Source organism: Lagenorhynchus albirostris, chromosome 8 (assembly GCF_949774975.1).
Source record: "Lagenorhynchus albirostris chromosome 8, mLagAlb1.1, whole genome shotgun sequence".
Lineage (NCBI taxonomy): Eukaryota > Metazoa > Chordata > Mammalia > Artiodactyla > Delphinidae > Lagenorhynchus > Lagenorhynchus albirostris.
This window is the reverse complement of record NC_083102.1, coordinates 22,427,155-22,445,212: the sequence shown is the minus strand read 5'-3', so window position 1 is coordinate 22,445,212 and position 18,058 is coordinate 22,427,155. Positions and strand designations below refer to the sequence as shown.

General features: G+C 43.9%; 1 protein-coding gene across 17 annotated transcripts in view; it reads left to right on the top strand.

Annotated features, from left to right (window-relative positions):
• Positions 1-17,718, top strand: part of NRF1 (nuclear respiratory factor 1) — a 136,451-nt gene extending 118,733 nt beyond the window's left edge. For 9 of the 17 annotated variants that reach the window (XM_060156690.1, XM_060156691.1, XM_060156692.1 and 6 more), the window contains 2 exons: positions 14,244-14,285; positions 16,505-17,718. In XM_060156690.1, the coding sequence (XP_060012673.1) occupies positions 14,244-14,285; positions 16,505-16,668 (206 nt within the window). In that variant the 3' untranslated portion in view covers positions 16,669-17,718. Of the gene's footprint in view, positions 1-2,813; positions 2,918-14,243; positions 14,286-15,524; positions 16,230-16,504 lie in introns of those variants that run through there. The other 8 variants (XM_060156700.1, XM_060156696.1, XR_009541921.1 and 5 more) reach the window with 7 other exon arrangements.
• The last annotated feature ends 340 nt before the right edge of the window (positions 17,719-18,058 follow it).

Sequence of the window (18,058 nt, the reverse complement as noted above, 5' to 3'; positions counted from 1 at the left end):
GTCAGACCAAGCTGAGGCATTGCCTGTTCTGTAAGAAAAAGCACATGAAGGTTCATCTGTAATACAACTGTTCCCCTTCAGAATCATGTCTTTTTTTTAAGCGGAGGGGGAGTGGGACATACTCAGAGACCTGAAAAGATTACTTCTTAGAACAAATAAGATAAGGAGAGCTCTGAGCTGTGGCTCAGAAAGAAGAAGGGTTAGGGCTGAGTGCATGAACGGGACTTGCATCTGAGGCTGCCTGAGAAGCTGCTGCCACACTGGGGGACTGCAGTAGCCAGGGCAGCGCTCGGAACAGCACGCCTCGCAGTCTGTCCTCCCCGGGCTGCTCTGGGAAACACACTTTGTTTGCAGACAGGGTTTTCCCCATTTCAGCCAGCTAACTTTTCTCCTGAGATGAAGTTTTCGTTCTGGGAAGCATGTTGGTAGATGTCATACCGGGAAAATAACTGTTTCAGTTTTGCTCTTTATTTGCCTTTTGACTGTATGCGTTAAGCATTATTATTTAGGGCCTTCATCTTTTTCTTTTCTTTCTACATTCTTTCCTTTCCTTTTCTTCCTTTCTTGTTTTTTGTGTTTTTTTTTTTAACCAATACTACTACTACTACCACCACTACCACTGCCTTGCAGTTGACTAAGTAAGCAGTCTGCATTGTTCTACCTTCACCCAGTAAGGTGGGTAGAACAGAGCTTATAGCCCTGTGTTGCAGAGGCAGCTAAAGCTAGGATTTGCCCAGGGTCACTCAGCTACTAAATAGTGAAACTGGAAACCAAACCCAGATCTCCAGGACTGTTTCTACTGCCTCTGTGGGCTCCCTTTTTCCCCCTTCACTCCATCTTGCCAATCCACCCAACCAAGAAAGTAAAGAAGGTATAAAACAAATGAAAATCATCTTTACTGTTTATCTGATTAAACTATTACTTGATGTGGCTCACTGTTTTTGCAGGTTTGTTTTGAAGAATGGTCATGGCCATATTTTGCTCACTTTAGAAGTCAGTGTCATGATGAATCTTAACAGAAGCCAATAAGTAAATGGCATCAAAACCCAAGATCTAAAGGTGTGTCCCGGGAATTCTCTGACAGTCCAGTGATTAGGACTTGGTGCTTTCACTGCTGGGGCCCGGGTTCAATCCCTGCTCGGGGAACTAAGATATCCTGCAAGCCATGCCAAAAAATTTTTTAAATAAAATAAATAAAATAAAATAAAAGTGTGTCCCATACAGTAGCCACTAGCTATATGTGGCTATTTGAATTTCAATGCAAGTTAATTAAAATTAAATAAAATTTAAAATTCAGTCACACTAGCCACAATTCAAGTGCTTAATAACCGTATGTGGCCTGAATTTTTTATTTAATTTTAATTTATTCACATTTAAATTTAAATAGCCACATGCAGCTAGTGGCTACTAATAGACCACACAGATACAGAACATCTCCATCGTTGCCGAACGCTCTGTTGGACAGCGCCGATCTAAAGACTGTGGCAGGAATACTGTAGTCTTCTGGCAAGTTGTGCCCCTCTGCACAGGGGAGGGCAGCAGAAATGCGTCATGAGCCTCCCTTCCCAGTGACCTCAGCACAGAGACAGCCAGCCTTTGCTAAAAAACTGCCACGTGACTACAGTAATCCGCAGCCAGTGGACAGCTGGGCAGAGGGTTGCAAGAAGAACTGGCCTATTTTTGTGCACTGCAGAGTTCCGAGCAGGAAAACCTGAGCCAGGAGGCAGTGGCAACACCTACACCCACTTCCTCGTCGCCTTATTCATGACCTAGGCCACTTGGCCATTTCCACTTGGATGCTCCGCAAGTGCAAATTTCTCTTCTCACCTACAGCTGTCTTCAGGTCAGGTGCTCTAATGGATTTATCATGACCCCAAAAAGAATTAAATATCCAGAGCCTGGTGGCTTACAGGCTGAAAGAAGCCATTACCATTGGGTGAATTCCAGATTTCACAAGGAAACATGGCTGCTTTTGAGAAATGGGAACATGGAGATGTGTAATGGGGCTCTTGATTCTAGAGCCCAAAGGGGGTTACAGTTCTCTGCCCTATGTATGTTACTCACCCAGCCCTTTCACAGCATAGAAGCTTGTCCTCCTTTCCTACTCCCTTCATTGTGACCTCCTGAAGTCCAAAAGGCCTTCCAGAATAGCTCTCATTGTGGGGAATTCCCTGGCGGCCCAGTGGTTAGGACTCCACACTTACTGCCGAGGGCCCAGGTTCAATCCCTGGTCGGGGAACTAAAGTCCCACAAGCCACGTGGTGCGGCCAAAAAAAAAAAAAAGTGTCGTGATGTTTAGATTCATCTTTCTCCTTGCAGAGTCTGGAAGTCCAGAGGGGATGTGTCGTCTCCACTACACCAGGGTGGCCTCAGGCATTTATCATTTTATACCAGGAATTGCTAATCTAGGCCCTGCAGAGAAAAAGAGGGCCTTTACAATGGAATGACCACTATACTTTGGTCTCTATTCTTAGTACTCATCTGAGCCATGGCCATGTCTTTCAGATGCTTTTAGATACTTCACATGTTGAAAGCTGAATGTCTTCAGAGTTGGCTCCTCGGGGCCCCAGAGGGAATTAGCACACATGTGAAGCCAGGTTGGTCTGACTGTATCAGGTATTCTCAGCTTGGGGAAACTTGACAAGCCAGGGATATTCTGGGCAGAGGACTCAGGTCAGGGCTTCAGAGCAGAGATTCCCAAGAAGGTGCCTGCCATCAGGCAGATGGATACCACTGACCATGGTATCCTCTCCATCCCCTGTGTCCTCAAGGCCAAGTTACATGTTTCGTTATCTCATTCTCCTTCCCTTTAGGTCCCCAGATCTTTCTGAGTCTTTGTATTCGAAAGACAGATTCTGGTCTTAGATGATTCCAGCTCCTTGTAACCAAGACAGAATCTTGGTGCCTGTCATTGCAGGTAATATTCTGTAAAGGGATTTTTTTTTTTTTTTGCATACCAAATCCAGAGCCATAATTGGGCAAGTTTAACTGGAGTCATTTCTATTCAATATGTGGATGAAAAAACGGTTTTAACTGAGCATGTAAAAAGGGGATTAATCACTGTTCACACAAGAACAGAATATCATAACAGGAAAAATTCTTACAGAATAAAGTTTTTAAGGTTCTTGGGTAAAGGGAACTTTCCTCTTTTTACTTATGCTTCCATTAGGATTTTGAAGGAATGTCAGCACACTGTTATTAACTCTTAATAGCTTGCACAGCTCAGCCAGTATGGTTTGGGGCCCTCTGGCTCTCAGATTACCTGTATAAATACAGGGATTCACTTCCCAGCTCGACCGTTTGCTTCATAAAGAGCAAATGTGCAGAACCCCGCAGCAGCAGCCTAGCAGGGCAGTAAACTGAACAGGATGAACGTGCTTCCTTTTTGTGTGATGCTCTTTCCCCATCCTCCTGCCAAGAGCAGGCTATCAAATGAAAGGGAGGTTGTGGTCGGAGTCAGTAAAGTGAATGTCTAAGTGGCACCTGCTTCATTCAGCAGATCTGCTTTCCCGGCGCCTCCCACTGCGTATCTGCTCCTGACAAAGCCTCTTTTCTCCTCCTCTTGGTCAGACTGAGAGCAAAGGCCCAGCAAGGAGACATATTGGTTTTACTTTGTCAGCACAATTGCCTGTGACATTATAATTATACCAAATCTTCATTATTAGAAAGGCCCCAATTTAGAGATTTTCAGAGCCTAAATGAGGTTTTCAAAAGTAGAATTGGTAAAAACATCTTTTCCGTTGTAAAGCTAGCAAATGGATCTGAGAATCATTGAAGGGGTCTAAATATGGAAACTGAGACACTGCTCTGAGCGAGACTACAAAGACACTGCTATCAGATTGGCTCACTAAAGAGGCGTCCAGCAATTCTCTGACTCTTCCCAGCCCAGCCTCTCCCTACTACTTGTAGCGCTATAATGTATAGCTATACTATAGTACTCTCAAATGCTGATAAATTTTCTCACCCACAAGCCTAGGAGGTAGTGTATGTTAAAATAAGTTGATGGGGTAGGGCAGCAAAGGAAAAAACCTGTGATATAAATAAGAGGAATGCCAGGGAAATATATTTTAGGCAAGTGCAGAGCATCCAATTTCAGATTGAGTTTCCATCTAAACAAAGGCAACACTTATGTTCTACAGTGTGTGTGCAACTGAAGCATGCTTATGGTGTGGAGTTGGCTCACTGGAAGCTCTGGGAAGGTTTTAGAGCTGTGCCCTGGCTCTCTAAACTGAAATTAACTAAAATCAAATAAAATTAAAAACTCAGTTCCTCAGTTACACTAGCCACGTTTCAAGTACTCTATAGCCACCTTACTGTCAGTGCACAAATACACTGTGCCCATCTTCACAGTGAGTTCTTGTGTACAGGACTGTTTCAGAGATTGGTCTGTACCTCCTGAAATGTCTTGACTGCTTAAGTGAGCCTTGGACTTTGAATTTCAGGCTTGCTGGAAGGGGAAAAGGAAATTGCCTGAATGTTTTTGGAACAACTTCCAGCCATGTTACTTGACTATAAGTTTTGTCTTTTCACCTTAAAATTATTTTTCCTCCAAGAATCTCATGTCCTTTCCCCACCCCCTGCTCACTCCTCACAAAACAATAATAATGATGATAATAATGAATTGTAACCATGAGAAAGGACTTTAATTTTAGGAATGCCCACTTACAGCTGACTTGCTTCCTGGCCTTCCCTTCCTTAAGCTTTCACATCCCTGCCTACTATTTGACTTGAGAGTTCTTTTCTCATTAAACAGAGCTTCTCATGGACAAGAGGGCGTGTGAACACTCAGGGGCCAAGAGCGTGTATATGGATTGTTCATTTTGTGCACGACATGGGGCGTGAACAACACTCCCGGGAGTGGAGCACTGAGCTGGTGGCATCTTCCGTTTTCAGCTCCTCTGGGGAGCAAGGGCAGGACCTTTAAGCTTGTTTCTTCCATTTGTCTGCCTCTAGTAGCTACTACATGGTTGATTTGACTCCTGGGAGAAAACCTATATGAAATAATAGTACCTCTTTTCTCAGGACCTTAAATCATATAAATATAATGTTGCTTATCCTCAGAGCAGCCCTGTGAGACAGAAGTGGCCTGTCGGTTTTATAAATGTAAACATAGTCAATTCTTAGTTGCCACACACAGATTATCTGGTATGCAGATGACCCATGACACATTTTAAATCCTTGGACAGTTTCTCTAAGCAAGCCAGGGTAAGCCTGGCCCATCTCCTTCACCCCCAGCCAGCTGCTGTGTTCTTAAGGAATACAAATTAGTTTTCATATTAGCTTAAAGAAGACATAATTAGAAAGTAAGTCTGATACTCCAATAAAGATGTTTAGAAAAGAAAGAAAGAAAGTAAGTCTGCTACAAGAAAAGCACATCATAAGTTCCAGTGTAACGGCGTGGTGCGGAGGAAATGACCTCTCCTGCCTTTGGCTCAGCTAAGAGCTGACTGTAAGATCTGCTTTTAGACACATGTGCATCTTCGGCACTCATTGTGCTGGCATGTTTGCCGAAGGATTTGTAAACCTCCACAGGTGGATGTCAGAGACACCTTTGTGGCCCAGGCACCAGGGTGTGGGTGGAGGCAGTCTTCCTGCCGCTGCCTCTCCACACCACTTTCTGGGGGCCCTTCCTGCTCAGTGCTTTTTAAAAGTTCTGTATTCCTGTCAAGCCTCTGTATGGCATATGGCCCACTGCGAGTGGGTGCTGACAGAATGCCACAGGGGGTTCATCTCTGCAGAAGGAAGGAAGCGGCTAGAGGGTGGAGTAACTAAGAGGCTATACCCTTCCAGGTGCTGCATCCTGCCTGGGTGGTGGGATTGCTCTGTTCTACACTCTTCATCACCCGATCACCTAATGGTTTTAGTAACCATTGATGACTTTGTGTAGATCCATTATTTCACCAAGAGTTTCAAAATAGTGATTTCTCTAGTGTTATTATTCCTTCTGCCTTTATTAGCTGGAATTCTTTTATAAAGAACTTGTTCCCATTAACAATTTGGTTATGCTAAATACAGTCCAGGTAGGAAAGGCAGGATAAATAATCGATTAAAATGAAGTTTATAAGATAGATTTCTTTCTTTGTGACTGTCAAACCCCATAACTGTTTATTTCCACTTTCCAGTATGCTGTCTTCAGGTGTCTTACTGCCTAAAGCAAATTTAATTCTGCCCTTTGCATGCTCTTAGAAAGTTCTAGTGATGTTTGTTTGCTTGCTTTCTAAATGGTGCTCTACAGACTGGGCTAAGTGAGGGCCTGAAGAATCAGGAGAGCATCTTTGGAAGCCTTTTGCCTCCATCTTTCCCTGTTCAGATAGAGGAGCAAGGACCAGATGCTGGGCACATGGGGCTGGGGATGGGGGTCCTTACCCTCGTCTCTCTCCTTTTGCGCCTATTTGAAATTTTCCATAATAAAAAAATTGAAAATAATAACAGAAAAATAAATAACTCTCCATTCTTAACTCTGGATGACTCCTGATTGGCCCTCGTATTCATTTCTACACCTGACTATTGCAAACTCTTAAACAGCTTCGTAGCTTTCTCCTGAGGTTTCTGTCATGTGGGCTCTATTTCCTGTTTAAAGATATCAGCTCTTCACATATTGCTCACACCCTGTCCACAACACAGACTTTGGAGACTTTGGGTGTTCTCCCTACCTCCCTTCCCAGTGATCTCTGGAAATTTACTGTATAGCTCCTGCCCTTTTCTGTACATCTCTGATCAGATGTCCTCCCTAGCATATACATGTCCCACAGGCTTTAGCTGAACACTTCCCTCTCCTGCCATTTTCAGTTTAAAGCCCTCTTGGTCAGACAACAGGCCTTGGAGTCGGCTTGTTCAATCTCACATTGGGAGTTCAGTCTCCAGGATATAAACCATGGTGATTCTGAACTCTGAAGCACTAAACCCTGGTTTCGTTAATGTTCTTGGGCACTTCAGTAATTTCAAGAGGGAATTGTGAAATTATATCTCCAAAATATGTTTTGAAATACATTCACTAATAAAGTAAAAATGAATTCACTTTTAACGTTTGGCTTATGGGATACAGGCAAGAGGATTTTCTTGGTGGTCTGCAAAATCAAGGCTAAGGACACAGTGACACTGTCCTACCCAGAGAGAGGGGAGAAAACTTTGGATGCTGAAAAGTGCCTGTTACACCAGGGTACCTGTCAGGCTGCTATTGGCTTCATGAGAATATTCAGTACTTGCCAGATGTAATACATATTTTAATCCATAAATCCCTCAAATGCCCTCAAAAGCCACGGACTTAAAGAACACGGAAAAGGAAGATTAAATGTCCCAGAAGCAGCTAATATAACAGAAACAGAACCACTGGGAGAGAAATGCTTTTTCTGTTTCCCCCTTGTCTTACTATTATGAGGGTTACCTGGAGCTCCTTTTCATTTGATATCGACATTCTTTTCATGACCTTCCTTTTCTCGCCCTCGTCTGTCCTCTTTCCATCTGGTCCATGTTTGTTATTCTCAGACTCTTTATCTGCCTGCCACCTGCCTACTGCACTAGCTTCTTTACCTGATTTCCCTTCATATTCTCCCATTTCTATACCAGAACACAACATGCCTATTTTTCTTCATATAATAGTAGCTTTCCTGAGATGTCAGGCACTGATGTAAACTTCTTTCCAGACCTGAAAATAAGATTTTTTAAAGGACTTCCCTCCTGCCTGTCATCCCTAAAAACACTTACAGATACCCTCGATGGCTCTTTAAAAACTGCAGAAGTGACTTAGGTGATACAATACGTGGTTTCATTTCTTATTTATTCTGATCCCTTCCAGTCACAGTCTTCTGGTTCCCCATTTAAGCCAGCATTTTCCTAATATTGATACATACAGTTCGCTTTCATGTCCATAAGCCACAGAAGGCATTACATTGTGAATTTTTCCTTTGGGCTTTAAGAATTATTGCGTTTCCACCAACTGTTGTGTTTATTTGATAATTTATTTGTTTAGCTGTTTTTCTCTCACAACTATCAATATTTTTCTTCCAGCTAAAGATATTTCCATGACCAACTTGGAAGGCCTTTGGGCTGAAAGATTCAGTTACAGCAAACAACAATTCCCAAAGGTTTCCCAGATTGTGAGGGCAAATGAAAGGCCCATTCTTCCTCAGGCCGTCTGTCCTGCTCTATCTTGTCATGGAGTGGGGTGGGGGGAGGGCAGTCTGTGGTTCTGGGTGACCCTGACTAGGCCTGCAGCTCTGTGCTCTACTGGGCTCTAGCCTGTGTTATTAGTTTTTGGGTTTAGAAGTTTATCAGCATGATGATATCATATCATACTGTCCCTGATCATATATTTAACATTCTTAATACTGATTAATGGTTTAGCCTAGGTTTTTTATTTACTGATGCACTGAATCAGCAGCTATTTCATATATGTCATGGTGCAGTTCCAGTGCCTGTTCTGACCATAGCTGCATTCAGAAAGGAAGCTGCCTGCCAGCCCATCTGCCCTGATTTCATGGTTTTTATCTCTAATCTTTACATCTTTGAAGGCCTTTGGCGAATGATGTGCTTCCTGGCAGGAGCAAATCGCTGCTGAAAGGAGATCTGTGCTGTCTCTGCTTTCCTTTCTGCTTCCTGAGAGCTTTAGTCTAACATCTGTGACCCTAGCCAGACTTCATCAAACCTCTTATTCAAAGTCATCTTTGAAAGCAGCTGACATTTATTGTACACCTACTGTGTGCCAGGCACTGTGCCAGGCTTCATCTATGTCAGCACATCTAATTCTCAGCAACGCTGTGAAATTAGTAATGACCATTTTATGTATGAGGAAAGTGAGGCTCACAAGCCAGTAAGTGAAGGAGCCAGGATTCACACGTAGGTTTTTCTGCCTGGGAAGCCTTTGATGGAAATAAAACCTTCTATTTTACCCTCACATAAAATGCACCTGAACTACCATACGGCATTTGGCTGTGCTACCTTAATAATGTTGTGGAGAAAATCCTACTCATTCTGGAGCAGAGTAAAAGGCTCTAAGCCTCTTCAGGCTGCAGAGGCCAAGGCTAATGGGAATGTAATCAAGTTTCTGAAAATCATGAAGAACATGATCAATTGTTATATTCAATTATTAATATCTACTATGTTCAGGTTGCTCAGTGTTCAAAGACATAGTCCTGCCAACAATCTAAGTAAGCAGATTTGTATAGGGAAAACCGAATTATTTGGAAACAGGTTAGCAAAGATCTGGTGCCGAATGAATGGTGAGGCAGTCAAATCCCCTGAAGGAGAGAACCTGGTGGGCTGTTGTGTCTAGGGGAACCCCTGAAAGACAGGGAAATTGTTGAAAGAACAGGACCTAGGTTGGCAGGGATAATTCTAGGCCAGAGGAATCTGCCTGAGTAAATACATGTGATGGTTAGGTTATACTGAGAGGACAGATATGGTTGTGATGAAGGGGTAATATAGAGTATTTATGGGAAAGGCTGGTGTAATCCCTCATCTATTAGCTATTTGGACTTTATTTTTCCTTTAGTAGAGAGCCGCCAAAAAGGCAGGGAGAGGTGGTGGGGTGGCCACTGCCAAACAATATTTCAAGAAGATTTAGCTAACTGTGCTGTATAGATTTATTCATCAAATCTCAGAATACTAAAAGAAGTTAGTCTTGGGAAAAATGAATTAATTCCCCTAAGTAACTTCCAATTATACGCATACGTTTGTGTGTGCGTGTGTGTGTGTACACGCGCGCGTGTGTGAGAGAGATCCATTACATGGTAGGTAAGTGACGAAACTCATTACCTCACGAGGGGTCAGGAATAGAGTAGATCAGCTCATGAATGATAAATCCAGAGTGTGCAAGGCTGTGACACTAACCTTTAATTTACTCTCATTGGTGCCCATGGTCTACCACAAAGCCTCCCCTGGTGACACCATCAGAGACAGACCACTACAGAACCTCATGACCTCCTGTTGTGCAGAAAACAAGGCCAAACAAATGTCTGAATTTTCAGAATGTGCCTCCATGTCCATCACCTCGTGTGGAAGTTTTAGAAGATCCCTCTGGCTTCTGTGGAGGGGAGAACAGGGTGCAGTGGGGCCAGGGCCGAAGCTAAAATGTAGTCCAGGCAAGAGAGGATAGGAGTTTGTCCAGGATGGTGGCAGTCAGCGTGGTTGAATCCTGGGTTTATATTTGAAAGGAGGGTTGACAGGATTTGCTGATGAATTGCACGAGAAGTCAAAGATGGCTTGACTTCCAAGTTTCTGGCCTGAGCAACTGGAAGGATGTAATCGCCACTTGTTGAGGTGGGAGAAGAGTGGGAGGAGTGTGTTTGACCATTTGGGTTCAAGAATGATACCCAGCTGGTAGAAAAACAGAGCAGGGTCAGGTCTCATTTTCTTTTACAGGGGAATGTGGTCCTGGAGTCAGCAGTTCCTCCAGGGTTTGGGGCTGACTGCTATTTGACAAGGAAATCCTTGTGCTGGGACGTGAAGTTCCTGAGTCTCTTTTGGCCTCTTTTTCCATTTTGGCCAATTCTGTAAACCTTACCAAGAAGCCTGAGAGGTGAGGCAGCAGTGAGCCCAAAGTGGGTAGTCCTCTCCCTTCTGGGTCCCTGCTGGACATAGTGTTCGATGGTAAGGGCTTACTAGTGCGTGCAAAGGCTCCCAGATGCTTCACTTTACCACAAGCTCGGTCATCTTGAGGGGGAAAAAAGTCACTCAGTCTCTCTCAGTCCGTGTTTTGTTTAAGTAAACTTTTTATCTGTTTACTTTTGAACTTAAAGAAAAGGGGGGTTAGATTTTCTAAACTGAAGAACTCTAAGGTTTCTTATAGCTTTGAAAGATGGGGGTATTAGAGATTGGGGTACTAAAATCTTCAGGATTTTGTTAAGTACGTGCCTTTATAAGTCCGTAGTTCTGCCAAAGGAACTTGCCTATCATTTGCAAAAGCGAAGAATACCTGCCCTGCCTACTGCTACAGAGTCTTAGCAGAAATCTAGTGATATGCAGTGGGTGTGAGAGGGCTTTGAAAAGTGCTGCACAAATGCCAGGAGAGTCTTATTACTAGGATTGTGCTAGTCTTATTACTAGGAAGTTCTCTTGAAGGGGAACTTCAAGTCCTTAAAGTAGAATGGGAGGGGCTTCCTGTTGCCTAATCAATCAAAATGACCCCGAATACAAGCTTAGATTAACATACGCCTTCTAGATTAGGGCTAATCAGGGGCAGGCTGAGCAGATGCAGGGACAATCCTGGCCTGATTACTGAACCTCAGCATTTAATCATCTCTCTTCCAAGGGCAGCCGCCGATTTAGTGCACGCTGGGTTTCCAAGCCTCTAGCCCCCTCCCCCTTTCCACAGACATAAAGGCTGCTAGGTCAGAGACACTGAGTCGATTTAATCTAATCCCATGTCAGAATGGCTGTGTGTGTGAGAGACAGAGATTCTAAAATCCCCACAATGGGATGGTAATGCACTTATTTAAGGTAGAGGTAGACTGAAACTGCATGTAGAAAATAACGGACTTGAGATTTCAAGGCATTAGAGGTTACGAAATGACCCTGTATATGGAATTTCTACCTCCGAGAAGCTTTTTAGATATGTAGTCGCTGTCACCAGTCACTCACTCTCGAGACAGCTTTGTATGGGAGTCATTTTATCACCCAGTTGTAGAGGTCAAATTTACTCCTTCCCTGATGTGAGGTGAAGGACAGAAGGTGAAATCTTTAAAAATGGTTTTATTTGGATGAGCTCTGAGTGTAGTTGTTTTTGTATTGCTTTCTCTGGACTGAGAGCTCCCATTCTGAAACAGCCTGATCACCTGAAGACTCACCCACTTCAGTCATTTAGTCCCTAGGCGAGGACACCTGTGAAACCTCAGAAGGCAGGTTTCATTCATGAGTGTAGAAAACATTTACTGAGCACCTGCTGATCGCTAGGGACCCAGGTATGGAGACTCCATCTCTCCCTTAAGGAATTTACAGTCTCCTTGGAGATAAGACATACAAACAGTGATAAAGAATATGACCATTGCCTCCATGGATGCCAGTGCAAAGTGCTGTGGGCCCTTGGGGAAAGAGGAGCTAAGACAGAGGAGGAGAGATTGGAGCTGACTATTGAAGGAAGAATAGAAGCCCATTCGAGGAACAAGCCAGGGACAGTCATTCCAGGCAGAAGTCACAGTGTGTGCACACCATGGAGGTGTGTGTGGAGAGAACCTCAATCAAATAGTTCACCTGCCTGGAATGTACAGTGGGTGAGGATTCATGGATCACCAGGCTGAACTGAGCAACAGGGGCTGATGTGAAGGGTTGAAATACCTGCAAAGGGATCTGGACTTTACATCCCACACAGGCCATTGGAAACCACTGAAGAATTGTAAAAGAGTGCAACAAGATCAGTTTGTGTTCAAAAGATCATTCTGGTTATAGCAGTGTTGTAGTTTTGCATTTGAACCTTTCTCCATTTTATTTTGGGGAAAATCTTCCACGATACTAAAAAGTGTTTTAACAACAGTGTTGGGCATGGACCCGCACCCTAGGTAACCCAAACACATCGTAAGCCAGGGTGGAAGAGATTTAAGTCTCACAGTTCTTCAAGGTTCTCTCCACCCCATCACTAACCCAGGACGGTCGCTCATAGTCAGGAAGAAGCTCCCCACCCATAGTATTCACTGTATTTGTAAAGTATGTAACTTGTTCCCCAAGCTTGGAGCTTTTGGAACTGAATCAAGCCCATAAGCAACAACAGTGAAATGAGACTGATCTTTGCTTCTGGTTTTGGTTGCTGTTTACTAACATGTGGGTTCTTTGGAGGTGTCCTGGTTTTGCCACAGGGCATTTTGGGTTATTTCACTAACTTTTTCTGTTGTGACCAGAAGAGAGGATGAAAGTGAAGATGATCAAGATACACTGGGGTGATGGAAGGGGGTCATTTGGTCTTCAGATACACTCAGGCCCATGCCTGGAGTCTAGACACTGGGGAGTAGAGCCCAGCTGCATGTTGGTCGAGGCCAACAATAGAGTCCCTTGGCCTGCTGCCCTTGAGGCCGTGTTGATGCCAGTGTTTGGCACACCTTGTACCTCATACTGTGGGGAATAGAACATGAACCAGAGCCAAGCCTGGCCTTGAAGGAGCCTTCAGTCTAGTGGGAAGGCCTATCTACATACATTAACTGGGCCAAGCCAGATTATACCCCACTGTCGAGTGGTTATTGAGAACCCCAAGGAGGCTGCTATCAGTATTGACTAGGGCTGGGATAGGCTTCCAAGAGGGGTTTTAAAGGGGAAGGAGTGGGCAGTAAGGGAATTCTAGTTAGTGTACAACTTGAGCAAAGGCCCAGAGAAAGGAATGTGACCAATATGTTGGGGAACTGAGAATAGTCCAGGGTGATACCCAGAGCACAGGGAGTAAGGGAAATGAGACTGGACAAATCACAAGAGGTTCTGAATACCATACCCAACATTTGAACTTTATTATAGGCTTTGTGAACCTTTTTAACATCAGGGGATTTGAAAATTTGAGGTTGGGGAATGACGAGTTATAGAAACATAACAGGTGGCAGGAAGGGGGGTGAACGGAAAGAGGAATTGATTAGAGACATGTAAGAGCCATTTGCAAAGGGCTAGATGAAAGAAATTGAACCCGACAGCCTTCTGAAGCCAGTGCGTGCCGTGGCCCCTCAGCCTGCTTGAGCTGGCCTCCTCCTTCCTCCTTTTAGGTCCCAGCATCTCAAGTGTGAGGATGGTGGGCCATGCCTTGCATTTCCATTAACACACACCAGGGTGAGCCTGGATTTCCAAAAATGTCGACAAAGCAGAACCTCAAGCCCCATTTCAGGTTGCATCATAGAATACTTACTTCTAAACTGGCAACACTTACCCCTAGAAAACAATTAGATACAATTTGACATTGTAAAATAACATTTTATTTTATGTTTGATTTTTTTTTGCATTAGGAAATATTCTGTTAAAATTTTTTAATTTTTATTTTCATCAAAGTGATATATAGTTTTAAATGACAAAAAGGACTAAAAGCCTTTAAAAAAAAATATTTGTACCCCAAGGGCAACACTTCATGCTCTTTTTTCTGGTATGTATCTTTATTGCTCTAAACAATAGTCTTGAGTTGAGACGTTATTTGTTATCAATTTTTGATAACTCAGTTTCTATGTTTATATTGTTAGAAACATAAAATTTTATAAACGTAAAAATTGTTCAAAAAAAAAATTGTTCACTGCCAAGACGAGTGGGTATGGTTAATCCTTGCTTTTTTTTTTCTTCTACTTTTTAAGGAGTAATCACCGGTTCTACCCAATTCTGGAAGACCCCTCGAGGTACTTTATCCCACGAGCTCATGCCACTTCCCCCCTGTCCTCTCAGACGTGCTGCACAGCCCCCTTCCTGGGCCCTCCTGCTGCCCCCACGCTCCCTACAGTGGATTCTCTGTCTCCTAGACCCCACGGCCACTTATTTCTTAAGTTTTCTCTCTCGTTTCTGTAGGGTACATCCTTCAGAGCTTCGAAAGAAAGTGTGCGTGGCGGGCCAATTTTTAGAGCCCGTACAAGTCTGCAGATGTGTTTATTCTGCCCCCACGCTTAACTGACCTGGGTGTCACTTCATATATGGTCTGGAGAGAGAATTCTAGGCTGAAAGCATTTTCTCTCAGACATTTGAAAACATTGCTCCATCATCTTCTAGCCTCCAGGCTTGCTTTTGAGAAGTCCCACAATATTATGATTTCCAGTTCTTTGTATATGACGATTTTTTTTTTTTCCTTAAATCTTTTGGGAGCTTTGCTTTATCCCTGGTGTTGTGAAATTTTGCAGAGCTGTGTCTTAGCGTCTGGATCTTTTTTCATCTGTCCTGCTGGGCACCTAGTGGGCCTTTTCAATCTGAAACTCACATTTTTCAGTTCTTGAAATTCACTTACAACATGTCTGATGATTTCCTACCTTCTGTTTTTTCTGGTCTCGGAATTCTCTTTTATCAGAGCTTGGACCTCTTAAGGTCTCCTGCTTTCCACCTTTTAACCTTTCCTGCTCTCTAGATTTCCTTGACTTAACCTTCTGATCTTTCTGTGGCATGGATTTCATCTGTTTGATTTTTAAAGAAGTTTTCTCTCATTCCTTTTTAATAAAGCTATCCACTTTTATGATACAAGCCTTTTCTCTCTGAAGATATTAGAGTTTGGGGGCATTCGTTTTTTTTTCTGCTCCCCACATCGTCTCTGTTCCCTCTGTGTTCCCTAAGAGTGAAACACTGAAACACTGATAGTTGGGGTATGCAGGGCAGAGCTGGGTGGCCTGTAGGCCTTGGGGTGGTAAATATTAGGGCCGCAAGCCAGGTTTTTCATTGTCTCCGCACCCCCCTCCCCTCACCTCCCCACCCACCAGATGTCACCGTAGGTCTTCCCTGCAGCCTCCCCGGGTCAGTTTCTCAATACAGTGGGTGAACTTCAGATGTCCTGTCAACAAAGGTCTGGGTGTTGGGGTTGGTGGGACCCGCTGGTCCAGTCAGTTGAATACAAGCTGTCAGCTAACGCCTGTTTTTGGCTTCTTCCTCTCGTTCTGCAGTGGCTGAGCCTCCATGTCCTGAGCTCTCTGGGACACAGGAGTTGCAGCTTCCCCTTCTCTGATAAGTCAGAACCCCTTTACGTTTGCTTTGCATCTTCCAGAAATATGTTGACATCCCTCATTTATATCTTTTTTTCCTCCTTCACTATAATTTTTATTTTAGAAGGAAGAGGAATTTTATATGTGCATTTATTCTGTCTTATTTAATTGGAAATCTTTTTTTTAATGTTATATAAAATTATCAACTTTCCTTTCTTAGGGAGGACTGCCCTTTTCTGAAATTATTTGCTTCCTCCTTTCTTTCTGTTAAACCCTCCTTTCTAAAATAATAGTGATATTAGGAGGTAGTTGGAGGTCTTTTTTTTTTTAAAGTTGACCCCAGAACGTATTTAAAAATTTTACTGGTCTATGAAATCTAATATCAGAAAACTAATTACCTAGGCTTTTTTTTTTTTCTCTCTTTTAAATAAGCTGACTCTGAGGAGAGGGATAATGGCCAGAAGACAGGAAAGGATTGAGGGAGAAGTTTTTTCAAGCTGAGAGAAACGAGCATAGGCAGCCAGAGGGTTGAAGAAGTCAGTGTAGCAGAATATCAGAGAAAATTAATGGTGGCCTTTCCTGGAGAAGAAGGCAGTCAGAAGAGATGGACTTGTTGAGAGGAGAATTCACACCTGATGGGCCTGTGTATGCTTCCTAAAGTTGAAGGTAGGCCGGCAGGCAGGGTCATCTCTTGGCAAGTTGGGGAGGCCCTGTTCTGAGGCATGTTTCTACAATTTCTCCAAATTTTCTTTCCTGATAGTCTGTTTTAAAGAATTAAAATGGGGTGAGAAAAGGGTTGTATTCGTGCCTGGACAGTGGGTGTGCAATTACCTGAGGCTGCAGACAGTGATACTCTGAGGGCTGGAGCTCATTGCCCTGTCCAGCCAGCATCTGGGAAGCTGCACCCAATCCCCACCAACCGTCTCCCCTTGTCTCCCCAGGACTGGTCCAGATCCCTGTGAGCATGTACCAGACTGTGGTAACCAGCCTCGCCCAGGGCAATGGGCCGGTGCAGGTGGCCATGGCCCCTGTGACCACCAGGATATCGGACAGCGCAGTCACCATGGACGGCCAGGCTGTGGAGGTGGTGACGTTGGAACAGTGACATGCAGCCATATCATGGCATCGTTTTCTAGTCTACTTCAAAATTTTTTACACGTTTGCAGAGGTGCAATCAAATGAAATTAAGTCTCTCGACTTTGGAAGAAAAGTTTTGTTAACCTTTTTTTTAAAAAGGAAGAAAGGCAGCGGATTTTGGAATTGCATTTTTTTAAAGCACCACTCTTGATTTTCTGGGATTGGTGGAACAAGATACTGCGTTGTCAATTTCACTGTCCCCAAAAAGCCAAATTGTGGCAAGGACTTCTTTCTGCGAAAACGTGTGTATAGTTCCGTGTTTGTATGTGTGAGTGTGAATATATGTATATGTGTACATATGGATATACGCATTTACATATATATAAAGTATATATATGTGTGTGTGTATGTATATGTGTGTATGTATACATGTGTGTGTATGTATATGTATATATATATATATATAAATATATATATATATATATATATATAATGTATGTATGAAACCCGCATGGAATTATCTGTATGAGATCAAGGTGAGCTGTGGAAAAAATAATTCACCCAGTTTAGTGGGTGTTGGGTACGTGGCCAGACACAGCCACCGGTTTTTGTTCATACCAGGGTCATGCGTTGAGCTACTGACAAACTCAGGCAGAGGTGACCATGCCCTTCACCAAAGCTGCCTCCCAGTGGCCACCCAGAACTCTCCCTGCTGGACTTGCCTGAGGAAGGATGTTCCAGAATGGGGTGAGGTCCAGAAATTGTGCTTGCAGGGTCCAGGGCCTCGTGGTCTGGCAGCTGGGACGCTCCTCGGGCTGGCCCAGGTGCTGACCTTGCCACGGGCAAGTGAACGTCCTTAAAACTCCCAGGCAGGGGTGAGAGGGTTTTCCTCAGCCTCCCATCTCCTCCCCTCCCGAGGAAACCTTCTTGATCTCATGACTATTAACATGTCACTTTGGTTTTAAGGTCAGTCCTGAATTGGTCGTGTATATGAATTGAAGGTAACAGAAGTATTAAGGGTTTGAGGAGTGCGTGCGTGTTAAGTGTGCTTGTGAGTGTGTGCGTGGTGGGGAGAGAATGGGGGGGGTGGGAGGGGTTGGAAGGGGAAAGGAAGGAGGGAGAGAAAAATCTTCAAAGACCAGGTTACACCAATGGGAGCAATTTTTTCCTTTCCTGTAACTTTCTGTAGCTTAACAGAGGAGACTGAAACTGACGGGGGCACCTGGCTCGTGGAAGGTTGGCCGTCACGCTGGGATAAGTTAGAGAGAGAGGGCTGAGGGTGCTTCCTGCACTCCTGGATCAGGCCCTGTTTCAGAAGGAACCCTGCAGTTTTCCCAGGTGCATCCTGCTGCGCCTGGGTCCCCGCACAGCTTCCTTCTCACAGGTGTTGATTGGTCTGGGTGTTCTTGTAACTAAAT